This window comes from Heptranchias perlo, chromosome 40, assembly GCF_035084215.1.
Source record: "Heptranchias perlo isolate sHepPer1 chromosome 40, sHepPer1.hap1, whole genome shotgun sequence".
Classification (NCBI taxonomy): Eukaryota; Metazoa; Chordata; class Chondrichthyes; order Hexanchiformes; family Hexanchidae; genus Heptranchias; species Heptranchias perlo.
In genome coordinates this window covers 16054063-16070869 of record NC_090364.1, presented here as the reverse complement: position 1 = coordinate 16070869, position 16807 = coordinate 16054063, and the positions used below count along the sequence as shown (strand labels likewise).

Sequence of the window (16807 nt, the reverse complement as noted above, 5' to 3'; positions counted from 1 at the left end):
TGTTTGCAGAGCCTCCTCCTTCCGTTAGTTGTTTAATTGTCCACCACCATTCACGACTGGATGTGGCAGGACTGCAGTGCTTTGATCTGATCCGTTGGAATCGCTTAGCTCTGTCCATAGCATGTTGCTTCCGCTGTTTAGCATGCATGTAGTCCTGAGTTGTAGCTTCACCAGGTTGTCACCTCATTTTTAGGTACCCCTGGTGCTGCTCCTGGCATTCTCTTCTACACTCCTCATTGAACCAGGGTTGATCCCCTGGCTTGTTGGTAATGGTAGAGTGAGGAATATGCCGGGCCATGAGGTTACAGATTGTGCTGGAATACAATTCTGCTGCTGCTGATGGACCACAGCGCCTCATGGATGCCCAGTTTTGAGCTGCTAGATCTGTTCTGAATCTATCTCATTTAGCATGGTGGTAGTGCCACACAACACGTTGGATGGTGTCCTCAGTGCGAAGACAGGACTTCGTCTCCACCAGGACTGTGCGGTGGTCACTCCTACCAATACTTTCATGGACAGATGCATTTGCGAAAGGTAGATTGGTGAGGACGAGGTCAAGTAAGTTTTTCCCCTCGTGTTGGTTCGCTCACTACCTGTCGCAGGCCCAGTCTGGCAGCTACGTCCTTCAGGACTTGGCCAGCTCGGTCAGTAGTGGTGCTACTGAGCCACTCTTGGTGATGGACATTGAAATCCCCCACTCAGAGTACATTCTGTGCCCTTGCTACCCTCAGTGCTTCCTCCAAGTGGTGTTTAACACGGAGGAGGACTGATTCATCAGCTGAGGGAGGACGGTAGGTGGTAATCAGCAGGAGGTCTCCGAGCCCACGTTTGACCTGATGCCATGAGATTTCATGGGGTCCGGAGTCAATGTTGAGGACTCCCAGGGTCACTCCTTCCTGACTGTATATCACACTGTACCGCCACCTCTGCTGGGTCTGTCCTGCCGGTGGGACAGGACATACCCAGGGATGGTGATGGAAGAGTCTGGGACGTTGGCCGAAAGGTATGATTCTGTGAGTATGGCTATGTCAGGCTGTTGCTTGACTAGTCTGTGGGACAGCTCTCCCAATTTTGGCACAAGTCCCCAGATGTTAGTGAGGAGGACTTGGCAGGGTCGACTGGGCTTGGTTTGCCTTTGTCGTGTCCGGTGCCTAGTGGTCCAATGCCGGGTGGTCCGTCTGGTTTTATTCTTATTATGACTTTTTCTAGCGAGATTTTACAACTGAGTGGCTTGCTAGGCCATTTCAGAGGGCAATTAAGAATCTGGCCTATATGGGTCTGGAGTCACATATAGGCCAGATCGGGTAAGGACGGCAGGTTTCCTTCCCTAAAGGACTTTAATGAACCAGATGGGTTTTTATGACAATCCGGTAGTTTCATGGCCACCATTACTGATACAAGTATTTTAATTCCAGATTTTATTTAATTAATTGAATTTAATTAATTGAATTTAAATTCCCCAGCTGCCGTGGTGGGATTTGAACTCATGACTCCAGATTATTAGTCCAGGCCTCTGAATTACTAGTCCAGTAACATAACCACTATACTACTGTACTCATTTGACAGAGTGTGGCACCAAGGAGCCCTAGTAAAATTGAAGTCAATGGGAATCAGGGGGAAAACTCTCCAGTGGCTGGAGTCATACCAAGCACAAAGGAAGATGGTAGTGGTTGTTGGAGGCCAATCATCTCAGCCCCAGGGCATTGCTGCAGGAGTTCCTCATGGCAGTGTCCGAGGCCCAACCATCTTCAGCTGCTTCATCAATGACCTTCCCTCCATCATAAGGTCAGAAATGGGATGTTCGCTGATGATTGCACAGTGTTCAGTTCAATTCGCAACCCCTCAAATAATGAAGCAGTCCGAGCCCACAGGCAGCAAGACCTGGACAACATCCAGGCTTGGGCTCATAAGTGGCAAGTAACATTCGCGCCAGACAAGTTCCAGGCAATGACCATCTCCAACAAGAGAGAGTCTAACCACCTCCCCTTGACATTCAACGGCATTACCATCGCAGAATCCCCCACCATCAACATCCTGGGGGTCACCACTGACCAGAAACTTAACTGGACCAGCCATATACTGTGGCTACAAGAGCAGGTCAGAGGCTGGGTATTCTGCGGCGAGTGACTCACCTCCTGACTCCCCAAAGCCTTTCCACCATCTACAAGGCACAAGTCAGGAATGTGATGAAATACTCTCCACTTGCCTGGATGAGTGCAGCTCCAACAACACTCAAGAAGCTCGACACCATCCAGGACAAAGCAGCCCGCTTGATTGGCACCCCATCCACCACCCTAAACATTCACTCCCTTCACCAATGGCGCACAGTGGCTGCAGTGTGTACCATCCACAGGATGCGCTGCAGCAACTCGACAAGGCTTCTTCGACAGCACCTCCCAAACCCGCGACCTCTACCACCTAGAAGGACAAGAGCAGCAGGCACATGGGAACAACACCACCTGCACGTTCCCCTCTAAGTCACACACCATCCTGACTTGGAAATATATCGACGTTCCTTCATCGTCGCTGGGTCAAAATCCTGGAACTCCCTTCCCAACAGCACTGTGGGAGAACCTTCCTCACACGGACTGCAGCGGTTCAAGAAGGCAGCTCACTACCACCTTATCAAGGGCAATTAGGGATGGGCAATAAATTCCGGCCTCGCCAGTGACGCCCACATCCCATGAACGAATAAAAAAAAGTTATGCTACAGCTATACAAAGCCCTGGTTAGACCACACCTGGAGTACTGTGTTCAGTTCTGAGCATCGCACCTTAAGAAGGTTATATTGGCCTTGGAGGGAGTGCAGCATAGATTTAGTAGAATGAGACCTGGACTCCAAGGGTTAAATTACGAGGAGAGATTACACAAACTAGGGTTGTGTTCCCTGGAATGTAGAAGATTAAGGGGTGACTTGATCGAAGCTTTCAAGGTTTTAACGGGAAGTGATAGGGTAGATAGAGAGAAACTACTTCCATTGGTTGGGGAGTCTAGGACTCGGGGACTAGGGGCTAAAAATCAGAGCTAGGACTTTCTGGAGTGAAGTTAGAAAACACTTCTACATGGTAGAAGTTTGGAACTCACTTCCACATGCAGCAGTTGATGCTAGCTCAATTGTTAATTTTAAATCTAAGATTGATAGATTTTTGTTAACCAAAGGTATTAAGGGATATGGGGCTAAGACGGGTATATGGAGTTAGGTCACAGATCAGCCATGATCTCATTGAATGGCGGAACAGGCTCGAGGGGCTAAATGGCCAACTCCTGTTCCTATGTTCCAAAGTTGTAGCCCAAGTGCCTGAACAAACAGCATTACTTACCTCCTCAGCCTCCTTGAAGTTGCCAACAGCTGCTTTCGCCTGTGCGTAGTTGAAGTTAAAGAGGTCATCATTATAGAAGTAACTCTGTTTAAAAACAAAAGGAAGAGTGTGTCACATCCTACAGACACTTACTATCTGTTGTGTTCACACAATTCATGCTTTAGGAAATCAGGTGATTGTAGGGGCCAGATCTCCCTCCCATCCTGTAATACCCTCCCCAATTGCTCTGAATATTCTGAATCTGTTCTTTTCTTTCATTTTTTAACATTTTGCCCCCTCCCCCGACTATTTCATGGGTGGCGTGCTCCCAGGACTCTACCATTGCAGCTCCACAATATTTGTATGGGTGGTCAACGCTAATTTCCCCACCCCCTAAGTGAGGGAGGAGGAGTGGCTCCCCCTCGCTGTGCAAGACCACCGTGGCATATCACTCCATCCCACTCCACGCGAGCACGCCAACAGACTGCAGCATCCAGATTGAACTTGGTCAAACAGTGCGCCCGCTGACAGCTGCTCCTCATTCACAACAGAGATGCCCATCATATATTGCATGGTGAAATCCAGCGCATGGATTTTAGACCCTGTAAACCTGCAGGGTTTGATTTATGCACTGGTGGAGTGGATGCCTCATTCCAACTCATAAGCAAGAAACAGCAGTTACAGATATTTACAAAAACTGGCCCCATACAAATAACATTGGAGCACCTTATCCCTGTTGTGAGCCTGTTGTTGGACACGTGTTATTCCAATTTATGGTACAGCTTGCAGTGGGGAACAGCGACTGCAAGAGAACTCAGTTTTTCTTTATATACACAATATGAAGACTGGGGAATAGGGTGATGAATATGCACGTTAATAATAAGCAACTGCCCACCGAGCAAGATTACACTGCCAGCTGGTCCATCACCTCAGGGTGAAGGAACTAACACAGGAAAGGTCACCTCAAACCACTCTCAGCCACCCGCTAGATACTGGCTTAAGTATGACACAGAAAGAGGACTGGGAATAGCTTGCTCACCCAGTTTCAAAGTAATAAGACTCTCAGGGATGTAAACAAACAATTAATTATTTAACATGTACAATGATCTAGCTTGTTCTGAAGTTTACTGAAGTCTCAGACTGTACAAAACAATGAGCAACATTTCCTTTATAAAAGAACATACATATAAATTTCAACTATTTACAGCCAGTGCGTTTTAATAAAAAACATTTTTGAGTGAATTTTGTGCTCATTAATGTGAGGGGCGGCAGAGCTGGGGAATGGAACATTTTCGCACGTTTGGCTCCCAGTGTCAGCATCAAGCACTTTCAAGTGAGGCACAGCCTGGTTAGGTCCACTCTGCCTCAACAATGTACGCAGCCCCAATCTCACAACAAGATCCTTTGGTGCACCAGCATGACATTTCCATTACCCATGACAACTGTCCTAGAGGGCTCTTAGCACCAATTTGTCCAAGTTATGGGCAGCTTTGTTGCACGGGGCTCTGTCTATTGGAAAATAAGTTGTGCTAACCAAAATAATTTTGCCTAGGCCCACACTGATGACAGTGATTGGGGCCTTCATCCCATCATTGCGGAGTTGATCTAAATCCAAGTCTCAGAGGCAGAAGATCAATGTCACCCGGTCCCCCCACAGTTTTGATCGATGCACGGATGGGTTGGACTGGTTATAGGCCAATATCTCTGCACTTCGATCACCATGAAATCTACCCTGGAGGATTTACATAAAAGCAGTGTGTGGAGCTGATTTACACCCTCAAGGACATCTCTTACCATCTGTCACAAGTATTCTGGCCTGTGCCTTCCATACGAACAATACAACCTTCTTTGATTTGTATGCTATCCCTCTGCTATAAACCGTGTGCTTAATTTCCCTTTTCAACTGCAGCTAAGCACTGTGCTGATGGCTTCATAGATTGATCCTGTTCTTGATCAACACCACTCCACTTAACACATACTCTCTCTTTTGGTTCATTGCTCCCATACTAATTATTTTACATTTATCCACACTAAACTGCATCTGCCACCTGTTGGCCCAGTTGCCATAAATATCTAAATTCTTCTGAGCTGGTTGCATTGTTCTTCATTATTTGCCTCATTTCCTATTTTGATATTCTCTTTCAAACTTGGGGATTTTGCTCATGATACCACAAAGTCATTACAATAACAATGGTCCCAAGATACCCCCTCAGGATACCCCGTTCATAGTTGTCTTGCACTCGGAGAAGTTCTTATTTAGAGTTACCTTCGGTTTCCTATTTTTAAGCTAATTTTCTACCCGTTGCTGTGCATCAATTCCTATTCCGTGGCTCTTTATCTTATCTAATAATCGCCAAGGTGGAACCATGTCAAGGGCTTTCTGAAAATACAAGTGTATAATACCAACTGCATTTACCTTATGCACCATGTCAGTGATATCTTCAAAAAACTTAGGCAGCATAGGTAATCTTGAATCCATACTGACTCTCCTTTAACAAGTTTGTTTTTCCATACTTAGATCCTCTGTTTTATGACAGATAACAATCCCTCTTCTTCCCGAGACAGATGTAAAGTCATCTAATAACTGCTATTTTTTCTGTCCCTGCATTGCAGCCTCCCACTGTCATTTTTAAGTGTACCAACAACTTTCTTTACTGCAAATAACCCTCTATTGTTACTTAAGATGTTCTCCTTAATCTTATATTCAATGTTTCTCTTGGCATTTCATGACCTTTTTCACTTGCTTTGCTGGCCTTTATAATCCCTTGCCTACCGGATTCTTTGCACATTTCAAAAGCCTTCTGTTTAACCCTATTACTACTCTTTATATCCCCACTTAATACTGCTCTTCATAGCCCTACTTAACCATATTGGCTTTTGTTGCCCTTTATCTTCTTGATTTGGCTAGAATTAACTCGGATGGTAGCCACACCAATACTTCCTTCGATACATCCCACTTATCTACTGTCGATCTCCCCATCAGTATTGTGTTCCCATGAACCTTCTAAGGCTAAATAGGCATCTCCATGAAGTCTGCTCTTTTAAAGTTCAAGATTTTTGTGTCACTGTCCTTTTTGCACAAGTCTATGAATCCTTCAGTTCCAATAACTTCATGATGCCTGGACCCTAGATGTTCATCTGTCCCATATATCAGAGATATCTGCACTCCTCCAGTCCTACAACCCTCCAAGATCTCTGTGCTCCTCCAATTCTGGCCTCTTGCACATCCCTGATTTTCATCGCTCCACCATTGGCAGCGGTGCCTTCAGCTGCCTAGGCCCTAAGCTCTGGAATTCCCTCCCTAAACCTCTCTACCTCTCTCTCCTCCTTTAAGACGCTCCTTAAAACCTACCTCTTTGACCACCTGTCCTAATATCTCCTTATGTGGCTCGATGTCAAATCTTGTTTGATTACGCTCCTGTGAAGCGCCTTGGGACATTTTTACTAAGTTAAAGGCACTATATAAATGCAGGTTTTTTGTTGTATACTATACCTGTGTCGGGTTAGATTCAGAACAGCCTCTGACTTCACTGGCTGTTGACAAGCTGAGTCAGAAAGCAATCGGCACCAGGTCTAGAAACAGATATTCCTCAATTTACCCTATGACGCAACCTCAATCAACATTAAGTGTCCTTTTGGCAGGCCTTCCTGATCTGAAAAAAACTTCCCAAGCACAGAACAGCTGAGGTGTCAATCCTATGGAAAAGTCCATGGTTTTTCTTTCCATTCATTATCAGGATTTGGGTGTTGCTGGCAAGGCCAGCATTTATTGCACATCAGAAAGTGGTGGTAGGCCTTCATCTTGAACCACTAGTAGCGATTTGATACAACAGAGTGGCTTTCTAGGCCACTTCATAGACAATCCAACAGCTTCATGGTTACTTTTACTAGTTTAAAAAAAAATGAATTCAAATTCTCAAACTGCCACGGTGCGATTTATAATCACATTCTCTGGATTATTAGCCCAGGCTTCTGGATTGCTGGTTCATTAACATAACCACATCACTATCGTACCCCGGGTCACTTGCCTACCATCCCAGTGGTGTGATGGCCACATGGAGGGAAGAGTCTGGAGGATAGAAAATATAACTGAAGAAATGCTACTGACCTTGACAGAGTTTAAGTAGATCAAAACATCCTCAAACTGTTTCAGTAGAAAAAAACAGGAGGCCATACACTGACGCCCAGGGATGGTATCTGCAAAATAAGACTGGAGTGTTACAGCTTGAATAAATGGCTTTAAAAGTAATGGATATGATTGGGAATTAAACAGTGGTTCTTTTGCTAAGCTCTTGTATGTGAGGTTCATTTTCAAATGTTAACCCAGTAGCTGCAACATACTGGACTACGGGGAAGATTCTTTAAAAAGTTAGTTTCTCCACTTTAAAATCCCCACTGCACCACAAACAAACCCTTGTCTGAGGGTGGAAGAGCACGCTGGTCTCAGCCTTCTGTGGTGGGTAGGAATAACCAGAACAATGATTTGTGGCCAGTTTATAACGATCGACTTTCTGACTACAATTCTACTGTAAACTGACCTGGGGAAATTGAGGCAATGCAGGACAAAACTGCTTATTACCTTTGTCCTTTATCATCTGCATACTATTCTCCTGCCTGTGAGAATGAGGTGGCCAGGAACAGCATTACCAATATCATTCAAAGCAGGCCAACAGCAAACATACTTGATGAAGTGCTGCATAGCAACCTCCCCTTCATTTAAGAGGGGACACTTTTAATGCTACAAAACCTAGCAGCACAGTTTAGAGCTAACACATCTTACAATTGTAAACAATTTTACAACACCAAGTTATAGTCCAACAATTTTTATTTGAAATCTACAAGCTTTCGGAGGCTTCCTCCTTCCTCAGGTAAATGTTCAGGAGCTCCTCGAAGCCTACGCATTTATACATATAGAACAATAAATGGTGTTTACAGACTGCCCCTGCAACTGCCCGTTGCCAAGGCAATCAACGTGTTCAGACAGAGAGGTGTCACCTACAGAACCCCCGAATACACATTCAACAAAAAAACAAACAGGAAAAAAAAGAGAGAGGCAGAAACATCCGGAAGGCAGAGAAAGCCAGCAAATGACCCATTATATTAAAAACAGATAGCTTTTGTTCACTGGTGGGGTAACGTGTAGCGTGACATGAACCCAAGATCCCGGTTGAGGCCGTCCTCATGGGTGCGGAACTTGGTTATCAATTTCTGCTCGACGATTTTGCGTTGTCGTGTGTCTCGAAGGCCTCCTTGGAGAACGCTTACCCGAAGATCGGTGGCTGAATGTCCCTGACTGCTGAAGTGTTCCCCGACTGGGAGGGAACCCTCCTGTCTGGCGATTGTTGCGCGGTGTCCGTTCATCCGTTGTCGCAGTGTCTGCATGGTCTCGCCAATGTACCATGCTCCGGGGCATCCTTTCCTGCAGCGTATGAGGTAGACAACGTTGGCCGAGTCACAGGAGTATGAACCATGCACCTGGTGGGTGGTGTCCTCTCGTGTGATGGTGGTATCTGTGTCGATGATCTGGCATGTCTTGCAGAGGTTACCGTGGCAGGGTTGTGTGGTGTCGTGGACGCTGTTCTCCTGAAAGCTGGGTAATTTGCTGCGAACGATAGTCTGTTTGAGGTTGGGTGGCTGTTTAAAGGCGAGTAGTGGAGGTGTGGGGATGGCCATAGCGAGGTGTTCGTCGTCATTGATGACATGTTGAAGGCTGCGGAGAAACCGCAGCCTTCCCCGGAGCGGAGAAACTACGCCATGTTCTCCGCAGCCTTCAACATGTCATCAATGACGACGAACACCTCGCTATGGCCATCCCCACACCTCCACTACTCGCCTTTAAACAGCCACCCAACCTCAAACAGACTATCGTTCGCAGCAAATTACCCAGCTTTCAGGAGAACAGCGTCCACGACACCACACAACCCTGCCACGGTAACCGCTGCAAGACATGCCAGATCATCGACACAGATACCACCATCACACGAGAGGACACCACCCACCAGGTGCATGGTTCATACTCCTGTGACTCGGCCAACGTTGTCTACCTCATACGCTGCAGGAAAGGATGCCCCGGAGCATGGTACATTGGCGAGACCATGCAGACACTGCGACAACGGATGAACGGACACCGCGCAACAATCGCCAGACAGGAGGGTTCCCTCCCAGTCGGGGAACACTTCAGCAGTCAGGGACATTCAGCCACCGATCTTCGGGTAAGCGTTCTCCAAGGCGGCCTTCGAGACACACGACAACGCAAAATCGTCGAGCAGAAATTGATAGCCAAGTTCCGCACCCATGAGGACGGCCTCAACCGGGATCTTGGGTTCATGTCACGCTACACGTTACCCCACCAGTGAACAAAAGCTATCTGTTTTTAATATAATGGGTCATTTGCTGGCTTTCTCTGCCTTCCGGATGTTTCTGCCTCTCTCTGTTTTTTTTCCTGTTTGTTTTTTTGTTGAATGTGTATTCGGGGGTTCTGTAGGTGACACCTCTCTGTCTGAACACGGTGATTGCCTTGGCAACGGGCAGTTGCAGGGGCAGTCTGTAAACACCATGTATTGTTCTATATGTATAAATGCGTAGGCTTCGAGGAGCTCCTGAACATTTACCTGAGGAAGGAGGAAGCCTCCGAAAGCTTGTAGATTTCAAATAAAAATTGTTGGACTATAACTTGGTGTTGTAAAATTGTTTACAATTGTCAACCCCAGTCCATCACCGGCATCTCCACATCACATCTTACAATGAAGGACTGTGAGGCTAGAGTGAGAGTTTATAGTATTCCAAGACTCGACCTGCCATAAAATGATACTGTCTCTTTCCCCCAATTCAGCAAATTCAGTCTCTGCTCCTCGGTCGCAAAACAAGTTAACACAAGTCTAAATTCCAAGCATTATCCAAGAAAAAAAAATCTGCACGGTGCCAAAACCTTGAAAATTCCCATCCCCAGGACATGGTGGCATAAGTTAAAAGAATTGCAAGTAAAAAAAAATGGGAAATTGGATTCTGGTATTATACATAGTGGCACTGAATACAGAAGCAAGAGATGATGTTGTACCTGTACAAGATATTGGATAGGCTACAGATGCAGGTTTGGACACCCCATCATAGAGAGGATATTGAAACCGTGGAAAAGCTGCAACGTAGATTCACGAGGATAATACAAAGGATGAGAGGATACAGATTTCATGAAAGACTTAAAACTCGGGCTGTATTCACTGGGGCAGAGAAGGTTAAGGGAGATTTAATAGAAGTGTTGAGGATTATGAAAGGGTTTGAGAAGGAAAACAGTGAAAGATTATGGAGAACATAAGAACATACAAAATTGACGGGCAAGAAGTGACCAGCTGTGCCATTAAGCCTGCCCCACACCATAATGGCCGGAGCATCATGACTAAACATTTCTTCCTTCCCACCCATCCCCGCAGCCATGTAATCTCCAGGGAGAGAAAGAGCCCAATTTGAAAAGGCGTGACTTTCCAGTGGTGCAGCACCAACATGTAGGCTCCACACAGGTCCCATGTATATTCACAATTGTAATTCCCCTCCTCCCCCACACCACCAAATTTCTAGGGGCGTAAAATAAACCAGAGAAAGAGAGAGAGAAAGAGAGAGAGAGAGAGAGAGAAAATCAATCATGTGGCCATCCTCATGTGCCGATTGGCAGCTGGATTCAGAGCAGCTTTAAGAAAGCCTAGGAGAGAGACATCCTGCTCCCACCTCCTCAGCTGTGGAAGGTGCAAAGATCTCGCTACATGAAAGGGAGTAACCACAAAGGAAGGAGCATTACTGTCATGTTACTGTCATCCATGCCTTTGTTAACTCCAGACTGGATTATTCCAATGCTCTCCTCGCTGGCATCCCATCTTCCGCCCTCCATAAACTTTAGTTCATCCAAAACTCTGCTGCCCGAATCCTAACTCGCACCAAGTCCCGTTCTCCCATCACCCCTGTGCTCACTGGTCTACAATGGCTCCATTAATCCTGCAACGCCTCGATTTTAAAATTCTCATCCTTGTTTTCAAATCCCTCCATGGCCTCGCCTCTCCTTATCTCTGTAACCTCTTCCAGCCCTACATGTCTCCGAGATCTCTGCGTCCTCCAATTCTTCCAACTCTTATGCATCCCCGATTTTAATCGCTCCACCACTGGCAGCCATGCCTTCAGCTGCTTAGGCCCTAAGCTCTGGAATTCCCTCCCTAAACATTTCCTCCTCTCTACCTCTCTATCCTCCTTTAAGACCCTCCTTGAAACCTACCTATTTGACTAAGCTTTTGGTCATTTGTCCTAATACCTCCTTATGTGGCTCGGGGTAAAATTTTGTTTGATAATCGCTCCTGTGAAGCGCCTTAGGGCGTTTTACCACGTTAAAGGCGCTATATAAATGCAAGTTGTTGTTGTTAACAACTGCCGTCTGGAATTTGAGATATCCATACTGGAATGAAGGCAGGGGAAAATTGCAGTATGATTGCCAAAGTCTACACTTATTATGGGCCTGTTGTGAGGCTTATGCTGTTCCAACGTAGAACATCTCAACTGGTAAGGTGCCAGTTCTCAAATATATTTTATCAGACACCTTAAGCCAGGGGGAATACAGGGATACATGGACAGGGTGTCAAATTGTTATACAGGGGGAGCACAATTACCTGCACTCCAATTAATGCCAGAATTTTGTAGGACAAAGCTGTGCTTGAGACAGTGAAATTTCATAATGTTTCTCTTATTATTTGCACAGGTGCAGGAAGAGGAGAGTGTGACTGTTAGTCAGCAGGGTAAGAGGAGCCGAGGGAGGTAGAAAAGAAGGTCCTGCAGACACTGGTCCTATTCAACAGGTACAATGGACTTGCTACCTGTGAGGGTAAAGCTGCAGGCTGTGGGGTGGACAGCCAAAATGCTAACCATGGCACTGTGGAGCAGGAGGCAGTCTGAGCTTGGGGGGGGGGGGGGGGGTGGGGAGAGGGGGGGGAAAGAGGGGGGGGGGAAAGTGAGCATAATAGAAAGGTTGTCGTCATAGGGGATTTGATAATTAGGGGGATACATAGTGTCCTCTGCAGTCGTGACCAAGAGTCCAGAAGGGTGTGTTGCCTACTGGTGCAAAGGTAAAGGATATCTCGGAGCAACTGGAGAGGAACTTGGAAAGGAAGGGGGAAGGTCCAGTTGTCGTGGTCTATGTTGGGACCGATGACACAGTGTCATAGCAGGTACATCACAGGAGGAGGCCGTTTGGCCCATCATGCCTGTGCTGGCTCTTTGAAAGAGCTATCCAATTAGTCCCATTCCACTGCTCTTTCTCCATAGCCCTGCAAATTTTTTTCCCTTCAAGTATTTACTCAATACCCTTTTGAAAGTTACTATTGAATAGGAGTCCACCACCCTTACAGGCAGTGCATTCCAGATCATTACAACTCGCTGCATAAAAAACTGTTTCCTCATGTCACCTCTGGTTCTTTTGTCATTCACCTTAAATCTGTGTCCTCTGGTTACCAACCCTTCTGCCACTGGAAACAGTTTCTCCTTATTTACTCGATCAAAACTGTTAATGATTTTGAACACCTCCATCAAATCTCCCCTTAACCTTCTCTGTTCTAAGGATTACACCCCAGCTTCTCCAGTAACTCCACATAACTAAAGTCCCTCAACCATGGTATCATTCTAGTAAATCTCTCTGCACCCTCTCTAAGGCCTTGACATCCTTCCTGAATTGTGGTGCCCAGAATTGAACACAATACTCCAGCTGTGGCCGAACCAGTGTTTTCTAAAGGTTTAGGAGAACTTTCTTGCTTTTCAACTCTAAGCCCCTGTTTATGAAGCCAAAGATCAAGTATGCTTTTTTTTAAAACAGCCGTATCAACTTATCCTGCCACCTTCAAAGTTTTGTGTATGTGAACCCCCAGGTCTTGCTGATCCTGCACCCCTTTAAAATTGTACCATTTAGTTTATATTGCTATATCAACTATATAATGATGGAATGGAAACCTTAACAGAAACAATAAGAGTCTGAATGGGATAGAGGAGTAAAGGGATCTAGGGGTACAGATTCTAAATTACAGATACACAAATTACTAAAAGTAGCGCTGCAGGTTAATAAGGCCATAAAAAAGGCTAATCAAGCACTCGGGTTCATTTCTCGAGGGACGGAATTGAAAAGCAGAGAAGTAATGTTAAACTTGTATAGAACCGTGGTTAGGCCACACTTGGAGTATTGTGTACAGTTCTGGTCTCCATATTATAAAAAGGATATAGAGGCATTGGAGAGGGTGCAAAAAAGAGTCAGAAGGATGATATCAGAACTGAGAGGATATCCTTATCAGGAAAGGCTGAACAGGCTGGGACTCCTTTCTCTAAAAAAAAAAGGCGGAGGGTGACCTGATAGAGGTCTTTAAGATAATGATTGAGTTTGATGGGGTAGACATGGAGAAAATGTTTCCACTTGTAGGGGAGTCCAAAACTAGAGGTCATAAATATAAAATAGTCGCTAATAAATCCAATAGGTATTCAACAGAAACTTCTTTACACAAAGAGTGTTAAGAATGTGGAACGTGCTACCACTACGAGTAGTTGAGGCAAATAACACAGAAGCATTTAAGGAGAAGCTAGATAAGTACAGGAGGGAGAAAGGAATAGAAGGCTACCCTGATAGGGTTAGATGAAGTAGGGAGGGAGGAGGCACATGTGGAGCATAGATGCCGACATAGACAAGTTGGGCCGAATTGGCCTGTTTCTATGCTGCAGTTTCAATGTAACTTGATGATGTACTCTGTCTCTCAGTAAGGCCCAGGATCCGATATGCTTTTTTTAACAGCCTTCTCAACTTGTCCTGCCACCTTCAAAAATTTATGTACATACACCCCCAGGTCTCTCTGTTCCTGCAGTCCCTTTAAAATTGTACCATTTAGTTTATATTGCCTCCCCAATATCTCCTACCAAATAATTTATATCCTGTTTGGTAGGATATATTTTTCCGACCAAAATATATCACTTAACGGTTCTCTGCGTTAAATTTCATCTGCCATGTGTCTGCCCATTCCACCAGTCTCTCTCTGTCCTCCTGAAGCCTGTTACTATCCTCCACATCATTTACTACATTTCTGAGTTTCGTGTCATCTGCAGACTTTGAAATTACACTCTCGATACCCAAGTCCAGGTCATTAATATACATGATGTGGAGATGCCGGTGATGGACTGGGGTTGACAAATGCAAGGAATCTTACAACACCAGGTTATAGTCCAACTGTTTTATTTGAAAATCACAAGCTTTCGGAGGCTTTCTCCTTCGTCAGGTGAGTGTGGGATTCGGATTCCATGGAAGGTTACCGCATTTATAGTCAGAGAACAATACCTGGTGATTACAGATAATCTTTCCAACTGCCCGTTGTCAAGGCAATCAAAGTGTTCAGACAGAGAGATGTTACCTACAGGGCCACCGAATACACAAACGGCCAGAACAAAAGACAGAGAGAGAGAGAGAAACATCCGAAAGGAAGAGAAAGACGGAGAATGACCCGTTGTATTAAAAACAGATAACTTTTTTTACGTGTAGCGTGACATGAACCCAAGATCCCGGTTGAGGCCGTCCTCATGGGTGCGGAACTTGGCTATCAATTTCTGCTCGACGATTTTGCGTTGTCGTGTGTCTCGAAGGCCGCCTTGGAGAACACTTACCCGAAGATCGGTGGCTGAATGTCCTTGACTGCTGAAGTGTTCCCCGACTGGGAGGGAACCCTCCTGTCTGGCGATTGTTGCGCGGTGTCCGTTCATCCGTTGTCGCAGTGTCTGCATGGTCTCGCCGATGTACCATGCTCCGGAGGGCATCCTTTCCTGCAACGTATGAGGTAGACAACGTTGGCCGAGTCACAGGAGTATGAACCATGTACCTGGTGGGTGGTGTCCTCTCGTGTGATGGTGGTATCTGTGTCGATGATCTGGCATGTCTTGCAGAGATTGCCGTGGCAGGATTGTGTGGTGTCATGGTGCTGTTCTCCTGAAAGCTGGGTAATTTGCTGCGAACAATGGTCTGTTTGAGGTTGGGTGGCTGTTTGAAGGCGAGTAGTGGAGGTGTGGGGATGGCCTTAGCGAGGTGCTCGTCGTCATTGATGACATGTTGAAGGCTGCAGAGAACATGGCGTAGTTTCTCCGCTCCGGGGAAGTACTGGATGATGAAGGGTACTCTGTTGGTTGCGTCCTGTGTTAGTCTTCTTAGGAGGTCTATGTGATTTTTCGCTGTGGCCCGTTGGAACTGTCGACCGATGAGTCGAGTGTCATATCCCGTTCTTACGAGGGCGAAATTACCCAGCTTTCAGGAGAACAGCGTCCACAACACCATACAACCCTGCCACGGCAACCTCTGCAAGACATGCCAGATCATCGACACAGATACCACCATCACACGAGAGGACACCACCCACCAGGTACATGGTTCATACTCCTGTGACTCGGCCAACGTTGTCTACCTCATACGCTGCAGGAAAGGATGCCCCGGAGCATGGTACATTAGCGAGACCATGCAGACACTGCGACAACGGATGAACGGACACCGCGCAACAATCGCCAGACAGGAGGGTTCCCTCCCAGTTGGGGAACACTTCAGCAGTCAAGGACATTCAGCCACCGATCTTCGGGTAAGCGTTCTCCAAAGTGGCCTTCGAGACACACGACAACGCAAAATCGTCGAGCAGAAATTGATAGCCAAGTTCCGCACCCATGAGGACGGCCTCAACCGGGATCTTGGGTTCATGTCACGCTACACGTAACCCCACCAGCGAAAAAAAGTTATCTGTTTTTAATACAACGGGTCATTCGCTGGCTTTCTCTTCCTTTCGGATGTTTCTCTCTCTCTCTCTTTTGTTCTGGCCGTTTGTGTATTCGGTGGCCCTGTAGGTAACATCTCTCTGTCTGAACACTTTGATTGCCTTGACAACGGGCAGTTGGAAAGATTATCTGTAATCACCAGGTATTGTTCTCTGACTATAAATGCGGTAACCTTCCATGGAATCCGAACCCCACACTCACCTGACGAAGGAGAAAGCCTCCGAAAGCTTGTGATTTTCAAATAAAACAGTTGGACTATAACCTGGTGTTGTAAGATTCCTTGCATTAACATACATCAAAAAAAGCATTGGTCCTAATACTGACCCCTGGGGAACACCACTGTATACTTCCCTCCAGTCTGAAAAACAACTATTCACCTCTACTCACTGCTTTCTCTCCCTTAGCCAATTTTGCATCCACGCTGCCACTGTCCCTTTAATCCCATGGGTTTTAATTTTGCTAACAAGTCTATTATGTGGTACTTAATCAAATGCCTTTTGAAAGTCCATATACACAACATCTATCACACTACCCTCATCAACCCTCTCTGTTACTTCATCAAAGAACTCAATCAAGTTAGTCAACACGATTATCCTTTAACAAATCCGTGCTGACTTTCATTTATTAGCCCATACTTTTCCAAGTGCCAATTCATTTTGTCCTGGATTATTGCCTCTAAAAGCTTCCCCACCGCCGACGTT

The 16807-nt window shown here is 45.9% G+C and overlaps 1 protein-coding gene across 4 annotated transcripts in view; it reads right to left on the bottom strand.

Moving 5' to 3' along the window:
- The window catches only part of ift56 (intraflagellar transport 56), a 79919-nt gene that overhangs the window by 26746 nt on the left and 36366 nt on the right, over positions 1-16807 (bottom strand). For all 4 annotated transcript variants that reach the window (XR_010958756.1, XR_010958757.1, XM_067974692.1 and 1 more), the window contains 2 exons: positions 7408-7496; positions 3321-3404 (listed from right to left, as the gene is read on the bottom strand). Coding sequence is in view for 2 of the 4 variants with exons in the window: in XM_067974692.1 (XP_067830793.1) it covers positions 3321-3404; positions 7408-7496 (173 nt within the window). In the remaining 2 variants the exon portion in view is untranslated. The remainder of the gene's footprint in view (positions 1-3320; positions 3405-7407; positions 7497-16807) is intronic.